The following is a 15,135-nucleotide window of genomic DNA, read 5'->3' as shown; positions in this document are numbered from 1 at the left end:
CGACATTGCTTTGACTTTATTGGTAGTAGCTTTATTCATCGTTTGATGTAGGTCATTGGTACTTGAAACCCTAGTTTCTACTTAGAATCCAAGCATCCATAGTTTATTAAGCACTTCATATCAAAATGCCTATCCACAACAATACATCGTAGCTATGATACCACATTATACAATAAAGAGTCATCCATACATAGGATTGTCAGTCTTGCTGGGTCATCTGGTCTATTGATGTTGAAATACTCATGGTAGTGGGTATCACCCTTATTATTATTCGCTTCATGTCAACTATAGTTGTAAATTGATTTGTGCAATCAAATGCAATCAAGTTTGTCATTTTTCCAGACGAGTAATTAAGTCTAAAGACACGCGTGATTATAGAAGTCCGTTGACGAAATGTCGATTTCCAGCACTGCCCAGAACTGTTATAGAGAACGTCTAATTCGTCTCGTTTGTAACTTCTATTAACTGAAGGAAACATAATATCAATGCCGCTGCAGGAGTGAGTATTACAAACACTCTTCAAGTATGAATACAGGAAGCAAAACCCGACGACAGAAAACGTCAGTTGAAACTAACTTGTCCCTTTTTATGGACAGGGCAAATAAAATCGAATCTCAGCGCCTTCAGAAGCAGTTAGAGTCAATGGAAACAACTGCTCATAAGAACATGGTTTATTTGTTTCGGCGTCGATTAAGTGCCCAAGATGTTCTTGCTTGTCTTCAACGTCAGGAAGGAGATAGCTGTTTGGCAGACCGTGAAACTATGACACAAACTTCTCAAAAGTACTCCTCAAACTCAGCATTCAATAATCGATCAAAAGGCAACGGCTCGGACAGGAAAACTCATCAAAATGATACAGGGAGACTACGGTCGAAATCCACAAGTGTTTACCGGATTGACAACACATCAACTGCAGAAGATGGTGTATCTGAAAACAAAGATACAGACGCTGATACAGATTATGTAAAGTGTCTTAAGAATTTAAATATCTCAACTAAGATGCCAACTTCGCCTGGACGTGAGATATGTTTGCCCCATAACTTAGCGTTGCGATCTACAAGACCTAAATCAGCTCCTTTGAAGTGGCGACGAAATGCTTGCGGGGTGACTCCTATTTCGGCATCTTATGATGAAATCACGTCTTCTGCATCAAAATCTCCCCAAGATCTTATTAACCATGAATGTTCATCTTCTGATTCTAAAACGTACAAACCACAGATGCGTTTACCACGTGGAGTACGCCAACTAAAACAACGGTGTGATGTTACCATAGATACGGGTAAGCTTACACCAACTCACACTGTTCGACAAAGCAACGTAAGTACTCCCCAACACCGTCAAGAGGACTTTTACAAAAATGAAACCAAGTTATCCACTGATTCTAGTCAATCAGTTGATCAAACTAACGATATGCAAGATTCCTTAAGAACAGATTCCCCTAGGCAACATCATAAGCCGAGACTGTTAATTCGAGCTGAGAAGCTTGGTATTCAGCCATTGCCCCGAACTCCTGCCTTCCCAATAAGACGTGCCCGTGCAAACACGAATTCAATGTTATTATCAATTGACTCTACCCCATCCTCACCAATAACTTCTAGAAAACCTACATCAAGAGTACGAAAAATATCCGCGATGACTCATACAGAGTTCATGAATGATTCTGTAAGGTGCAAGGCATATGGACTGGACCACCATCAAGACTCGAGAATTAAATCCCAAGTTATGCTACCAATCAGACCTCACACAGCAGGAGGAGCTAGGAAACTACAAAGCGCTCTTACGACATCCGAACAAAACCTGGACAGGAGATTGCAAGCATTTCTAAAGCAACCGATGCCTGGAGAACATCATCACGAGGACATTTGATTAGTTTAAAATTAGGTTTCACTGACCAATTTTCATTTTGTGTTACCTTAAAGGGAAGGTATACCGTTTGGGTGGTTACTCATATCAACTTGAAAACTGACTTTAAAAACTAAATTTGTACGGGAGCAGAGCTATCCCGTTAGGATGGTGATCTCATTCTTAAAAAAAAAAATCCTCTGTCGTCTTCCAGAGTGTTTCATTGGCTGTTGTGGGAAATCATTTATTTCAGAGGATCAATTTTATTTCAGCCAGTGTATTCATCTGCCGTCAGTCACACAAATGAAGATGTTTTTGAATGTCGAAAAACAGGTCAAATTCAGAAATTCTTGTAAAAAAGCACAGACGCGTCCGCACTCGGCAAATCTTTGTCACCAGAAGTTCTGAATGTAACTCATTTTCCAGGCCTTTTTTTTATTTTCAATGCCCTTGTCTCATGCAATAATTAACCTCAATTATTATTTGTTTTCTTTTCTATTAACTGTTTTATTTAGTTAAGCATTCAGCATTTAATATACAGGCTACTTACTTGCAGTTTATAAAAAAACAAAAACAAAAACAAAAACAACATAAAATAGATACAAAACCTCCCACAAAATCAGAGGAGGAAGGTATTAAAAAGACTACAAAAGAACAACTCAAGAAACCTTGGGTTTCAGGCAAAATATTCAAAGAGTCATCATGGCGCTCCAACATTCCCATTTTCATAAAAATAAAATTATTATAACAATAATTTCGTGAATCACCCATTAAAAACAAACTATGACGATCTGGGGTTGGTACTCACCAGTTCGGTAATGACAACTGGAAAGATAATAATATTAGGTAGTAGGCCTATTATACACAACATGTTAACAAGTTAATATTATTTCAAGTGGTTTCATTCAATTCATTTTGCTTCAATTTACATGAAAACTAATCTCACAAAATGTAACACGTTTGGTTGACGTAACAGTTATTTATACAAAGTCAACCCTTTTGTATAGGATTGACAACAGGAAAATAATGATGGTAGCAGGCAAATTTGCTCAGAAATTCAGACCATACATGTCATTAAATTTAAACACTCATGAGTTCTAATGTTCAACTCAAAGTGTAGGTATAATTTCTGACGATTTATAAAAGTCATATAATCATGTGATTTGGAGTTATTATCCTAATCATTATTGAAAAGAATAATACTTTAAAAAGTTTACCTCTAAAGAAAAACTTCGTTTAAATAATAATAATAATAATAATAAGACAATTGTAAAGCGCCTAATGCAAAAGCCTCTAAGCGCATAGTTTATAGTTATACCATGTTATTTCTCACTTTTATATTTATACATTTCACAATACTAGGTGGACTAACGATGAGACAGTATGCGTATCGTATACAAATAATTGTGGTTGATGTTATTATAACAATAATTAATTAAACTATTCTCTACATAAACATTACGATACTAAAGAAAATGGGGGCGAATCACTCCCAAGGAATAATATGCCTGTAATTTTGTTCACATAACTCGGGTAAGTACTGACTCTACAGTGCATCGGTGTATAATGGGTAAAAACCAAAACTATAATTCCATATTCCTGTGCAAATTGTTTGCAGTACCCGCTGCTAAAACATTCGAAATGCCTCTAGCTAACGGGCAATCTCGGTGGTCTAGTTGGTTTGACCTGCTCTAGATTTACAAAGGTCGTGGGTTCGAATCACACCCGAGAGTATATATGCCTGTGATTTGTTTCCACAGAGCTCGGGCAGAGTACTGATAATACAGTGCTAACACACATCGGTGATATGGGTAAAAGAACAAGATTCATTATTCTTTATCACCCGTGCAAATTTAACATTTATTAAATATCAGATTTTGCTAAATAGCATCTTCTCAAGAAGTTTCAACTTTCAGAACGTTCTTCTTGCTCTGATTCCTGTGGTCCAATGCTAATGTTGGTATCTGTCTTTACCCACGGTGGTAGACTTGAACCGATGTGCCTGCAGCCACAACCAGATCACCAGCTGGTGTAAATGTGATACAGTGTGGATCCATACAATCCTTGATGATGGTTCCAATGTACTTTCCATCTTGACTGTACTGATCGATGTCACCCGATGATGAACAATGTAGTCCTCTCCTTACAGCAACATAGATTCTCCCATCCCTGTCACAACACACACTACGTGGCAACCCACGAGGCAACCCAGCAGACTGATTGATATCTACTGAGAATATCACCTTACCATAGAAGTCTACTGATACTAACTTCATGTCCTTCTCGTTGGTGTAGATAAGTCGTTCTTTGAAGATAGTCAAGTATACACCTAACCCTTCAACCGGCAAAGTTCTTTTGAGGGATCCATCTGAGTTGTATAGAAAGATTTCTCGCTTCTGGTAATAACCCAATGCTATCATGGCTATTAGATTGTCATCATCCACTGCAATACGTGATGGGATACTCTCTGGTGTAAACTCACGGAGCAGCAGATAATCCCTGCTGAAAATCTTGACTGTTCCGTCATCATCTAGAACAATGAGCTCATCATTCTTGTTCACAGTCACCATGTTTGGTTCTGTTAGACCTTGGATTTGTAGTTCTTCAGGGATGACAGTTGATTGAGGATTGCTCTCTGCTGATTGTATTGTAACCAAGCAACCGTCTGTATTTGACACTGTGACAATATCACCATTGGAGTATACAGCAACGTCACGAGGAGTGAGATTCATTGACCATTTGTCCAGGTTCAGGTACACACCCATTTCTGATGTCAAAGTCCACTTAATAGTTTTGGTGATGGCTTTTACACGTTGATGTATTTTACTGTACGTTCTTGCCAAAGCTGAAGCAATTGCTTCTAATTGTTGTTCCTCTTTAAGCACCAGTTCCCCCATCGGTTTCTTGCTCTGTTTAAAGTCCATAAAAGTCAACCCAACTGGCAATTTTGTTGGCTTGACCTGTTTATATTCTCTGAGGTCATCGAAGAGCTTTTCTTTTTGTTGTACAATCTCAAAACTCCCTTGATCCATCATCTTGATGACTTCATCCTTCTCGTGTTTTGCTTTGTCCATCTCCATGCTGTTTGTATCTCGTGCAGTTTCTATTGTCTTGACTCTGTCTTCATAAATCTGTTCTGCCTCTTGAATCAGTTTCTCCTTCTCCTCGTCAGCCTTCTTGGAGATTTTCTCTTTGGTGGCAGCAAACATCGAGTCCAATATCTTTCTGGAGATATCTGTTTCTTGAATAGCGACGCTGAAAACTTCAATACCTTGTGCTATACTTTCAATTAGTTTTGTGGCTTGCTTTTTATAATTGGCTGAAACTGCATTAACTTCCATAAGGGAATGGGAGCGATGAGAGCTTGCAATGCAAGTTGTGCATATCAACTTCGTGCAATTGTTGCAGTATACGTTAAGATCGTTGTCAGTATGCTCGCTACATTTAAAAACAAGCTCCTTGTCAGGTAGTTGTTTTCTGTTCTGTTCGTCTAGTTGGGTTTCCTGTTTTTCAATATCTTCTAACAGAGACAAGGCTAAACTGTTTGTTTTCAGACCATCAGTGCCATTTTTCTTTAACGAAGTATTTTGTCGACACACTGGACATGAAAGTGTTGTAGTTGGATTATTCTGTATGAGTTGATGGAGGCATTCAAGACAAAATGTATGACAACACTTTAGTAGTTTGGGTTGCTTGAAGCGATCTTTGCAAATCGGGCATTCCAGATGACCCAGGCTAGTCTGTAGCACTGATTGAGCTGTTATATTTGATGCCATTCTGGTTACTTGATGAAGTGCTGATCTGTGAATTAAAAGAAAACAACTGTTCTTAAAATTGGAAGAAAATAAACAAATCATAAAAGATATTTCAGCTCACAAATCTTACAGACAAAGTTGAAACTTTTCACTGTTATTTTAAACACGATTGATTGTTTTGCTAACAAACATTCGGCCGATGTCCCAAGGGAATCTGTCCGCCGTGTGTAATGAAGGAGTTTGTTTCAAAAGAGGGCGCTATCAGAAGAAGTTTGGCTCGCCGTAGATGGGGGACAGATTTTTTTTATGTGAAATATCAAGTTAATTATTAGCCTCGCTTGGCGTCGGTCCAAAAAAAGACGCCGTAAACCCAATTGAATGTCCGGGAACACGTTGACACTGTGCCTACAGTTTGTTCGCCGCCGCCGCAAAAATGGGATGCTGGACTACAGTATCCATTGTTCATTTCGGGTCCAATCACGAGCTTCCCTCTTTAGTAAGTATGCTTGCAAACACGTCGCCGGACGAGTAAATTCTAAGGGTAGTAGATTATTGTAAATACTCAAAAACATTGGTAATGTTTGGGTGTCAGCACTGCTCCCGTCCATACAAAAGTCAGAAACAAATTAATACGATCTCACTCTTTGAAGAAAAAAAGAAAAGAAAAAACTTCTAATAATAACTAAAGTAAATATTTGTATAAAGAGGATGTCAGAGTGATTGGATAAACTTTAAAATAACGAAAGCTACCCCTTGAAATGCGTCTCTCTAAAAAACCTCAGAGGTTACACAATCCGATATAATGAACTCCGTGAGTGTAGTCTTTCTGTTTTCTGACTTGTTGTGCATGCTAATTATTCCAGCCCATTGTCATGATTTGTTGGGCTGATATGGCAACATAAACCCCCCCCCAATACAAAACAGTTTGGCTAATATGAAATTCTTCTGGTTTTGTCGTTTGGGAAAAAAAAAAAATCACTCCCCAGCCAGCCCGACTCGACATAGCTTTAAATTCGTTTGTTTTCGCGAGAGGACGCGACAAAGCGGCTTGGTTGTGTCACACTAATAATGGATGTGTTTTCGTAATTTATGACCCTAACCCTATGAAAACACAAAATGGTCACAATTCTAAACCAAAGATAAGAGGGGAAGTCTGGAATTGTAAACAATCAATCATTTTAGGATGCAATCAAATAAAAATATATTCTAATGAGGATTGTGGCAAACTTAACTGATAAAATAACTTACGGGTGTTAAGTAGAAGATGTCAGGTATTCATCAAATCTTGAACTTGAAGAGGAAATTCCTGCGATGACTGTTATTAGCTGATGGTGGCACAAAACGCTGAATGCTACTAGCTAGCTCTGTGTCCCCTTAGTTTTCTTTTCTTTTAAAGCAGCTCTGTGATTAAAACACATTGCACATAATTATTGCACATAAATGCCATTACATTTCGATAAATTCCCCGTATGATGAAACTACGTACATTGCACAACACGCCATTACTCATCACTAGAGGAAATTCCCCTTTCTATATTTTATGACGTTACGTCTTGATTTGATTTATGTGAATATGATTATAAAGTTCAATTATTGTTTATTATTATCTATATATAGGCCATTTTCGAAACCACAGCTTTTATATCTGCTCCATAATCGGCTCAGGCTAGCTTGGCCCGCGGTTGTTTTGACAAAGTGCGTGTTTTTGCGTGCGTGCTCAGGACGGAGCCTAAAGCCGAATCCAAACCCAAAGCCGTGGTTTCGAAAAGGGCATACATTATGATTATGCGTCATTTGGCACGCCATACCCCACGTAGAGGAAGGATGAATGCATTTTCGTGTCGAATGCATGAAGGTCAGGTTCAGAGGGTGTAGGGTGTGACGACCATAGAGTAATGGTGTGACGACGTTGAAAAGCGTTTGTACACTGAGCTGTACCTGTGTTTGCTTCGAGTCCTATTCCAAGGGGATTTTGGTTCCTGAGTGACTCCAAGTAGAAGAGTAAATGTGCAGTTTTGTGTGCAGTGCCATAGATTGGAGTTCAGCACCCCATAGAATCATCAGACTTTCTGTTTTGTTGAACACTTATTATATTTGGTAAGTTACATTTCATTTTCCCACACACAAGTAATGGTGAGCTAAAGTATTTGGTATACCATGTCTACTCACATAATTATTGTCATGGATGTACCCTTGAATTGATATGTAAATTAAAGGGAACTTTCTAATCTAATCTAAAAATATCTTCAAACTGTTTGGGTTTTTATGGATTTACAATTTCCTTGTTGTTTGTTACATGTATGTCCTACTCCTACTACTATTTACTAAACACTAGACTCCTACTACTACTAAACCACGGCCCTTCAGTCTATGAAATATGTGTGAAGGACTGCAGGAAGTTATCGAACTTGCAACCCCCTCCTCGGTTTTGACAATGTAACAAATAGTTACTAAAAATTATAGAAAGCTATAACAAAAAACCTGTTTATTGGTCATTTTTTTAAAACAATATTCCACTTTCTTTGTTGAAAATAAGATTTTAAGTACTGTTCATCCTGAGCAGAAACACCAGAGCTTGAGTTCTTATCTGCCCGTACACGACGCACTACTGAGAGAGAAATTTAATTTTTGTCTTGTCTGTCAGTCACGAGCTGGTCAATGGCCAATAACTTTTTTTATGAATAATGAATGCCATATTGAAATATAAATTTTATAATAAAGATTGAGAGAGTCAATGAATAACATGCATGTTCAGTATTGGGGTTTGATTTTGTTTTATCTTGCAGTATTCAGAAAGACACTGCAAATATCTTTAAAACATTTTGTTTTCGGTTTTTTTCACATATTATTTACATGTAGGATTGTTGGCTATCACTTAGCTCAGTCATCATAACATCCCTTTTATCAAACTCAGAAGGAAAACCAAAATTTCTTTAATCATGGAAGTTTACAAGCTAATATTGCTTTGTTCTACTTTGGAAAAAAACTCATATAGAACATATATTTTGTTCTTTATATTTTTTTCTTTAACAACTGAGTTCCAGGAATAGCTTTTTATTTCAAACTGATGGAATTGTCACAATTCTTTTTCTAAACACTATAAATTGTAATTTAAAAAACCAAGGCCCCCTTGTGGGGTATTTTACTCAATGGAACAAAGGATCCTCACAATAAGAAAATCATTTTGTTCACCCAACAATGCATACATGTACACGCTCATTATTCAAAAAAAATAATTCTCTCACTTTTGTTCTAATTTTTAGAAAATGGCATCTTTTGAAGCAGCCGAGGTTTCATCTCTAGAGAAAATCAGACAGGATTATCTGGAGTGCAGTATTTGTCAAGAGGAGTACACAGAACCCAAAGTACTAGACTGTCTTCACAGCTTTTGTAAACACTGTTTACTTGAATATCACACTTCCAAGTACGAAGACGCCAAGACGCTCATTTGTCCTATTTGTCAAAAGGAGACACAACTTCCTGAAGAGGGTGTTAAAGATCTCAAGACTAACTCTATTTTAACCGGTCTTGCAAGTCAACTGGGGCAGGTCAGTTTATCTCAAAATGCGAAGTTGCTCTGTGACTTATGCGAGGAAAAACATGATGCATTGCATTTCTGTTTTGACTGCCCCATGTTCATTTGTGCAAGCTGTTACAAAATGCACCAAAAGGTTCCAGCATCATCAAGTCACAAAGTAGCTACTTTGAAAGACATCCGTGATGGGAAGATTGCAATGAAAAAGTCACAAATAAAAAGCCACCCAGCATGCCAAACTCATGAAGGTGAAGTGATGAGGTTCTACTGTACAACATGTGATGTGATGATTTGTAGAGATTGCACAGTCATAGATCACCCTAAACCACACCATGAGTATCTTGATTGCAACCAAGCTTCATCCACATCTAAACAATCATTGGCTAAGCTCTTTAATCCTCTTGAAGGCATCTTGAAGAACCTTGACCAATCCAAAACAAGTGTTTCAGCAATGAAAGACAACCTAGACAATGCAGCTCATGGAACCATGGCAGAGGTGAGGAACAGAGCTGATAAGATCAGGGCTGAGATAGCAGCTCAAGAGAGTCGCATTATGGATGAAATAAAAGCCATCCAAATAGATCGTTGTAAGAAATTGGAGGAGGAGCACCAAACAGTGAGTGTAAAAATACAGCAAATACAGAATTTACTGCAGGTTGCTAAAGATGCCAGCAATTCTTCAGCGCCCGACTTCCTTGCACTCTATCCTACAATCAGTAAAGACATGAAATCGCTTACAGGTCAAAATCCACCAGAGATAGATTCTACCCTTTCCCATCTGAGATTCAATCCAGAAGCATGTGCCATCTCCCTGGGTAATCTGAAGGAACCAAGGTGGGAGCTTTGTTTGAAGTTTGACCCTCAAGCATATGATATTGATGCTTCTTTACCTGGGGATGAGGTGGCAGTGGCAGAATACAGCAATAAAAGAGTGGTGATCTACAACACTAAAGGAGACCAGATACAAACTATCCAATTATCACACAGTAAGTTCCTTACAAATTCAATTACGTAAAGATAGAACATACTTGGTGCTAGTTCTAATCACGAGTTATTAAAGGGATACGTTGCCTTGGATCGGGCGAGTTGGTATAGAGAAGTGTTTGAAAACCGTTTGTTATATGAAATGCATGGTTGGAAAGATATTTTAAAAGTAGGATATAATGATCCACACAAATATGCCTTGAAATTGCGAGGTTTTCCTTTTACTTTGCAAACTAACATGGTCGGCCATGAGTACAAAATTTGATTCCACCAAAATCGTGCAATTTTGAGCTTATTTGTGTGGATGGTCATATTATACTTCTAAAACATCTTTCTAACCATGATATCATTTCATAACAAACAGTTTTCAAACGCTTTTCATAGACCGAGGCAACATGTCCCTTTAAACATATGATTGGTTACAGGATGACTTTCAAATTGTAGTCCATGAGAAGAGTTCGCCCTTCCTAACCAGTGCTATCAGAGAAGTTTTATCAAACCAAATTTTGATATGACCCTCTGTATATAAATGTTACTGGATTTGTTTCCTAAAAACTCCATCAACATTTGTTTAACAAGATGACTACATTCTATGCTGTTGTTCTCCTTCATTTTTCCCCGACACTGATTTGAATATTTCATAATACGAACTATAGCATGCTTCTATCGGTTTGTTATTTGTCAGTGCCTGTCTTTCAAAGTGAGCAATTCAGCCAGCATAAAAGCCAGTTATTCAAGAGTAATTTCCATTTAAGACTAAAACACAGTTTTTTTAATTGAATACCCCCCATACTGGTTTTTACATAATGAAGGGTCATTTTTACTTAGTATCCATTTTGGTCATTTTTGTTTTGCAGATCCACAGGCTGTAGCAGCATTCCAGGGTCAGCTAGTTGTTGTTGATAGCAGCAACTCTGTCAAGATATACAACACAGACGGCACCAAGGGATTTGATTTCTACTCGGTACCTCATCTAGAAGTGGGCAAGACATTAGTAGACCTATACAGTGTAGCAGTTATGAATGATGTCCTCATTGTTGGTGATGTAAAGAGGTCAGTTATCACGAAACACAACTGCAGTGATGGGTCACTCATAAACACTGTTTCAGTTAAGACTGAACCTTACTTCATTGCCATTGACAGCAATGATAGAGTTGTAGTCAGTGGTGGGGACAAACGAGTGGACATTGTTGATGGCAATGGTGCCACACTAGTCACCATCAAACCAACCATTAATGGTCAGCCAGTTAAATACTGCAGAGGTGTATGTTGCGACAGCTCATATATCTACATTTCAGTGTTGAATTGGGATTACAATACTGGTCACATTCACCGGTATGATATTGAGGGTAGATTTCTCAGCTGCATTGTTCGGGGTCTGTACTGCCCAGGTGGAATCTCATTGACCCCAAATGGGCAGCAACTGGCAGTGGCAGACTTCAAATCAGTAAAAATTTATAACAAGGTGTAACCTTGCCATATAACTATGATACTGGTGTTGTCCTGTAGAACTTGTACATTGATGTGAAATTACCACAATGGTTCAATAGTCAATACTTCTTGTTTCTCATTAACTCAATCCCCATAAGAAGTGGTATTTGTGGTTTTAATTCAATCAGTTTTATTTGAACAATATTGTTTACCATACCTGTCCAATCCATAGGTAGCAGTGACAGTGTTAAAATCATTGTGTTGTAGAGCCAATGAATTATGCAACAAGTGTTCAGTATATAAACATTGATATACGTAGCAATGACTTCATATTCACCTCATGGAGACTGAGAACAAAACAGGGGAAAACAAAGGGGAATTCTTAAAGACTGGGGTGCTCCGCGAGGAATTTGTGTACAATGTCCCTGTAGGTTCTTAACTATACTACAGGGATAAAAGGAAACAAAGATGCAAAACACAAGGATTCCCCAAAATAGATTATATGTACAGGAAACAAACCAACATCAACAGAGCTTCTTTTTTGACAGTTGCAGTTCAGGGTACGCAACATTCTATTTTCAAGATTGATTATCATACTATCAGTACAATTAATAACTTGCGATTTCATGACCAGTTTAAAGACAGTGGATATTATATAACACCCAAGCGGATCCTTGCCATTTGATTGGAGGATTGTCCGTCACGTGATAGCAAATAAAAGTACCATTGCACGCTGAGTCGCTCACCGTGCTTTTTCGTTCCATCCGATGGCAGCGTGCAATGGTACTTTTCGGATGGAACGAAAAAGCTGAGTAAAAACATCACTGCGTGCGCGTGTCTTTGGTATTAACGCAGCAGGTCTTCTGCAAGGAAGGCATAGTAAAATTACTAGCATTCGGCTTCTACAGTTGAAATTGTTTGTTTTGAAAGTTGTATCTTTCAATCAAAATTACAAGGTTCTACTTGGATGTTATATAAAACAAATAATGAATGTTTTTCATTCGTGCAATGGTGCGAATATGTTCATTCGTTGAAAGCTGGAATGTTCCATTCAACTCGGCTCCGCCTCGTTGAATAGAACATTCCATCTTTCAACTCATGAACATTATTCGCACCATTGCACTCATAAACATTCATTATGTGTATACTATTGGTAATAATGTCAAAGACCAGTCTTCTCACTTGGTGTATCTCAACATATGCATAAAATAGCAAACCTGTGAAAATTTGAGCTCAATCGGTTGTCGAGTTTGCGAGATGATAATGAAAGAAAAAACACCCTTGTCACACGAAGTTGTGTGCTTTTTGATGCTTGAGGTCTCGAAATCAAATTCGTGAAAAATGACTTCTTTCTCGAAAACTACGTCACTTCAGAGGGAGCTGTTTCTCACAATGTTTTATACCATCAACCTCTCCCCATTACTCGTAATCAAGAAAGGTTTTATGATGATAATTATTTTGAGTAATTAGCAATAGTGTCCACTGTCTTTAAAATAAATGTGCAGTATGTAAATTTTGATACATGTATCATTATAGGAGAAACATCATATCGTTATAGGAGAAATATCATCAAGGCAATTGTTAGATAGTTGATGGTAGTGCTTGATACTCTATATTCTTTATTCAGGATTGACCATAGTGTTTTAGTGGACTGGATGTTGTGACCATTACACTGAGTGTACAGTATATAATCCTTGATACATGTAGCATTGAGTCTACATTTAACCAATGCCAACAAAGAAATATTATGTTGGATGGTTGCAGTTGCCATGATACAGTGCATGATACTCTATATTCAAGATTAAACATAAACTTGGGACCCATTGTTCATTAATTGTTATGAAGTTTACTTTTAGCATCCTTCTCGTGTCTCTACAGAAGTATCGTTACTATCTGATGCTCCCTCAATATATTATATTTCCCTGCTTAAAATTAAATATTGTATTAACAAATTTGACATTAATTCTTGTACATAAGTAGTCACACTTAATATTATTCGCATATATTCATCAGACATAACGAATGTCTTTACAGACTCTACCAGTTCATGTAAAAACATATGTTTAAAACTATAAAGGCCAAAAAGTTGATTGGTAATTTTTCAAAACAATCGAATAAAACTAAAAAGTTCAGTGTCAAACCGTTTATTGAACAAGCACTCTCTCTTGCTTATTAAGGGGGAAAAAATAATAGAAGAAATTGATAATTCCTGAGAAAGAGGACTTATGTCTATTTTAATAAAGTTACTCATTTTGCAAGCTGTTCATGGAAGACAAAACAAATGAATGACCTTTGTGTACTTTTTTTTTGCTGCTTACCCAGATGTAATGCTATTCAGTTTAGCTTTAAAGGGAAGGTACACGTTTGGTAATTACTCAAAACAAATATTAACTTAAAAACTGACTTGGTAACGAGCATTGGAGAGCTGTTGATAGTATAAAACATTGTGGGAAACGACTCCCTCTGAAATAACGTAGTTTTTGAGAAAGAGGTAATTTCTGACTAAAATAATAAAAGACTTCTAGCTAGAAGACATTTAGTCTTATCTGAAAGCACATAATTCGTCCAAAAAGGGTGTTTTTTCTTTTATCATTTTCTCACAACTTTGATGACCGCATTGAGCCCAAATTTTACCAAACGTGTAGCCCGATTACCAAACCTGTCTAGTGCCTTTAAAGGCAATGGACACTAATGGTAATTACTCAAAATATTTATAAGCATAAAACTTACTTTGTAACAAGTAATGGGGAGCTCCTTCTGAAGTGACGTAGTTTTCAAGAAAGAAGTAATTTTCCACGAATTTGATTTCGAGACCTCAATTAGATTTTGAGGTCTCGAAATCAAGCATCTGAAAGCATGCACACAAGGGTGTTTTTTCCCCTTATTATTTGCAACTTTGACAATCAATTGAGCCTAAATTCCCACAGGTTTGTTATTTTATGCGTAAAAAGAATTTGAGATGCACCAAGTGAGAATACTTGTCTTTGACAATTACCAATAGTGTCTTTAACATTCCACGGACAGCTACAAACATGGGTGCTTTCAGGCATAACTTCTCTTTGATATTATCAATTGGTTTCATTCTTCTTCTTTTCCAGATAAGCAGGAAATAATGCTTGTTTAATAGGCGCTTCACTTGTGCTTTTCGTATCAGCTGTTGTTTTTAAATGAGTCAATCTCTAATTTGCTAACCATGTACATTTATACTTTATCTAATTGGTTGCTACAAAACATCAGTGGATTGTAATATGACAATGGAAATAAATAAGAATAAAAGAAGTGATCTTTAAATGCTTGGAAAAAAGTGTTTCTCCTCAACTTATTTGAAATAGTTACATTTTTTTCAAAGATAATCCTCAAATGGGGCCCATGATATTGAAACTTAGAAAAATTCTGTTATTGGCCTATCTTTTAAAGTTTTATAATAATTTAAAAAGGATGACATTGAAACCGTTTCTTTTTAAATTCGTTTAAAGGGTCACTTGTCTTTTTATTTATATCAGATTAGCTATGAAACGTCAGGTCACCACAGCAACATTACAAGTAGAGAACAACCTGATAATGGTACTTGCTGAGCTGCCGTAGTTT

The 15,135-nt window shown here is 37.2% G+C and overlaps 2 protein-coding genes across 2 annotated transcripts; one reads left to right on the top strand and one right to left on the bottom strand.

The window, feature by feature from the left end:
* Positions 1-3,521: 3,521 nt before the first annotated feature.
* Positions 3,522-7,129, bottom strand: LOC117296853 (E3 ubiquitin-protein ligase Midline-1-like). The gene is made up of 2 exons (XM_033779935.1): positions 6,846-7,129; positions 3,522-5,643 (listed from the first exon to the last, which is right to left on the bottom strand). The coding sequence occupies exon 2, from the start codon at positions 5,616-5,618 to the stop codon at positions 3,813-3,815; it is 1,806 nt and encodes a 601-aa protein (XP_033635826.1). The 5' UTR covers positions 5,619-5,643; positions 6,846-7,129; the 3' UTR covers positions 3,522-3,812.
* A 315-nt stretch (positions 7,130-7,444) lies between these two features.
* LOC117296957 (E3 ubiquitin-protein ligase TRIM56-like) lies at positions 7,445-12,255 on the top strand. Its single transcript, XM_033780063.1, has 3 exons — positions 7,445-7,694; positions 8,861-10,118; positions 10,974-12,255. Exons 2-3 carry the CDS (start codon positions 8,864-8,866, stop codon positions 11,585-11,587), a joined length of 1,869 nt encoding a protein of 622 aa, XP_033635954.1. The 5' UTR covers positions 7,445-7,694; positions 8,861-8,863; the 3' UTR covers positions 11,588-12,255.
* The last annotated feature ends 2,880 nt before the right edge of the window (positions 12,256-15,135 follow it).

This window comes from Asterias rubens, chromosome 11 (genome assembly GCF_902459465.1).
Source record: "Asterias rubens chromosome 11, eAstRub1.3, whole genome shotgun sequence".
NCBI classification, from domain to species: domain Eukaryota; kingdom Metazoa; phylum Echinodermata; class Asteroidea; order Forcipulatida; family Asteriidae; genus Asterias; species Asterias rubens.
This window is presented reverse-complemented; position numbering and strand designations above follow the sequence as displayed.

What these genes read in the sequence shown, in the direction of transcription:
- LOC117296853 (XM_033779935.1), bottom strand. Translation starts at nt 5,618, where the DNA reads ATGGCATCAAATATAACAGCTCAATCAGTGCTACAGACTAGCCTGGGT.
- LOC117296957 (XM_033780063.1), top strand. Translation starts at nt 8,864, where the DNA reads ATGGCATCTTTTGAAGCAGCCGAGGTTTCATCTCTAGAGAAAATCAGA. An exon ending in AACTATCCAATTATCACACA is followed by an intron (nt 10,119 to 10,973) that starts GTAAGTTCCTTA and finishes TTTGTTTTGCAG; the next exon opens with ATCCACAGGCTGTAGCAGCA.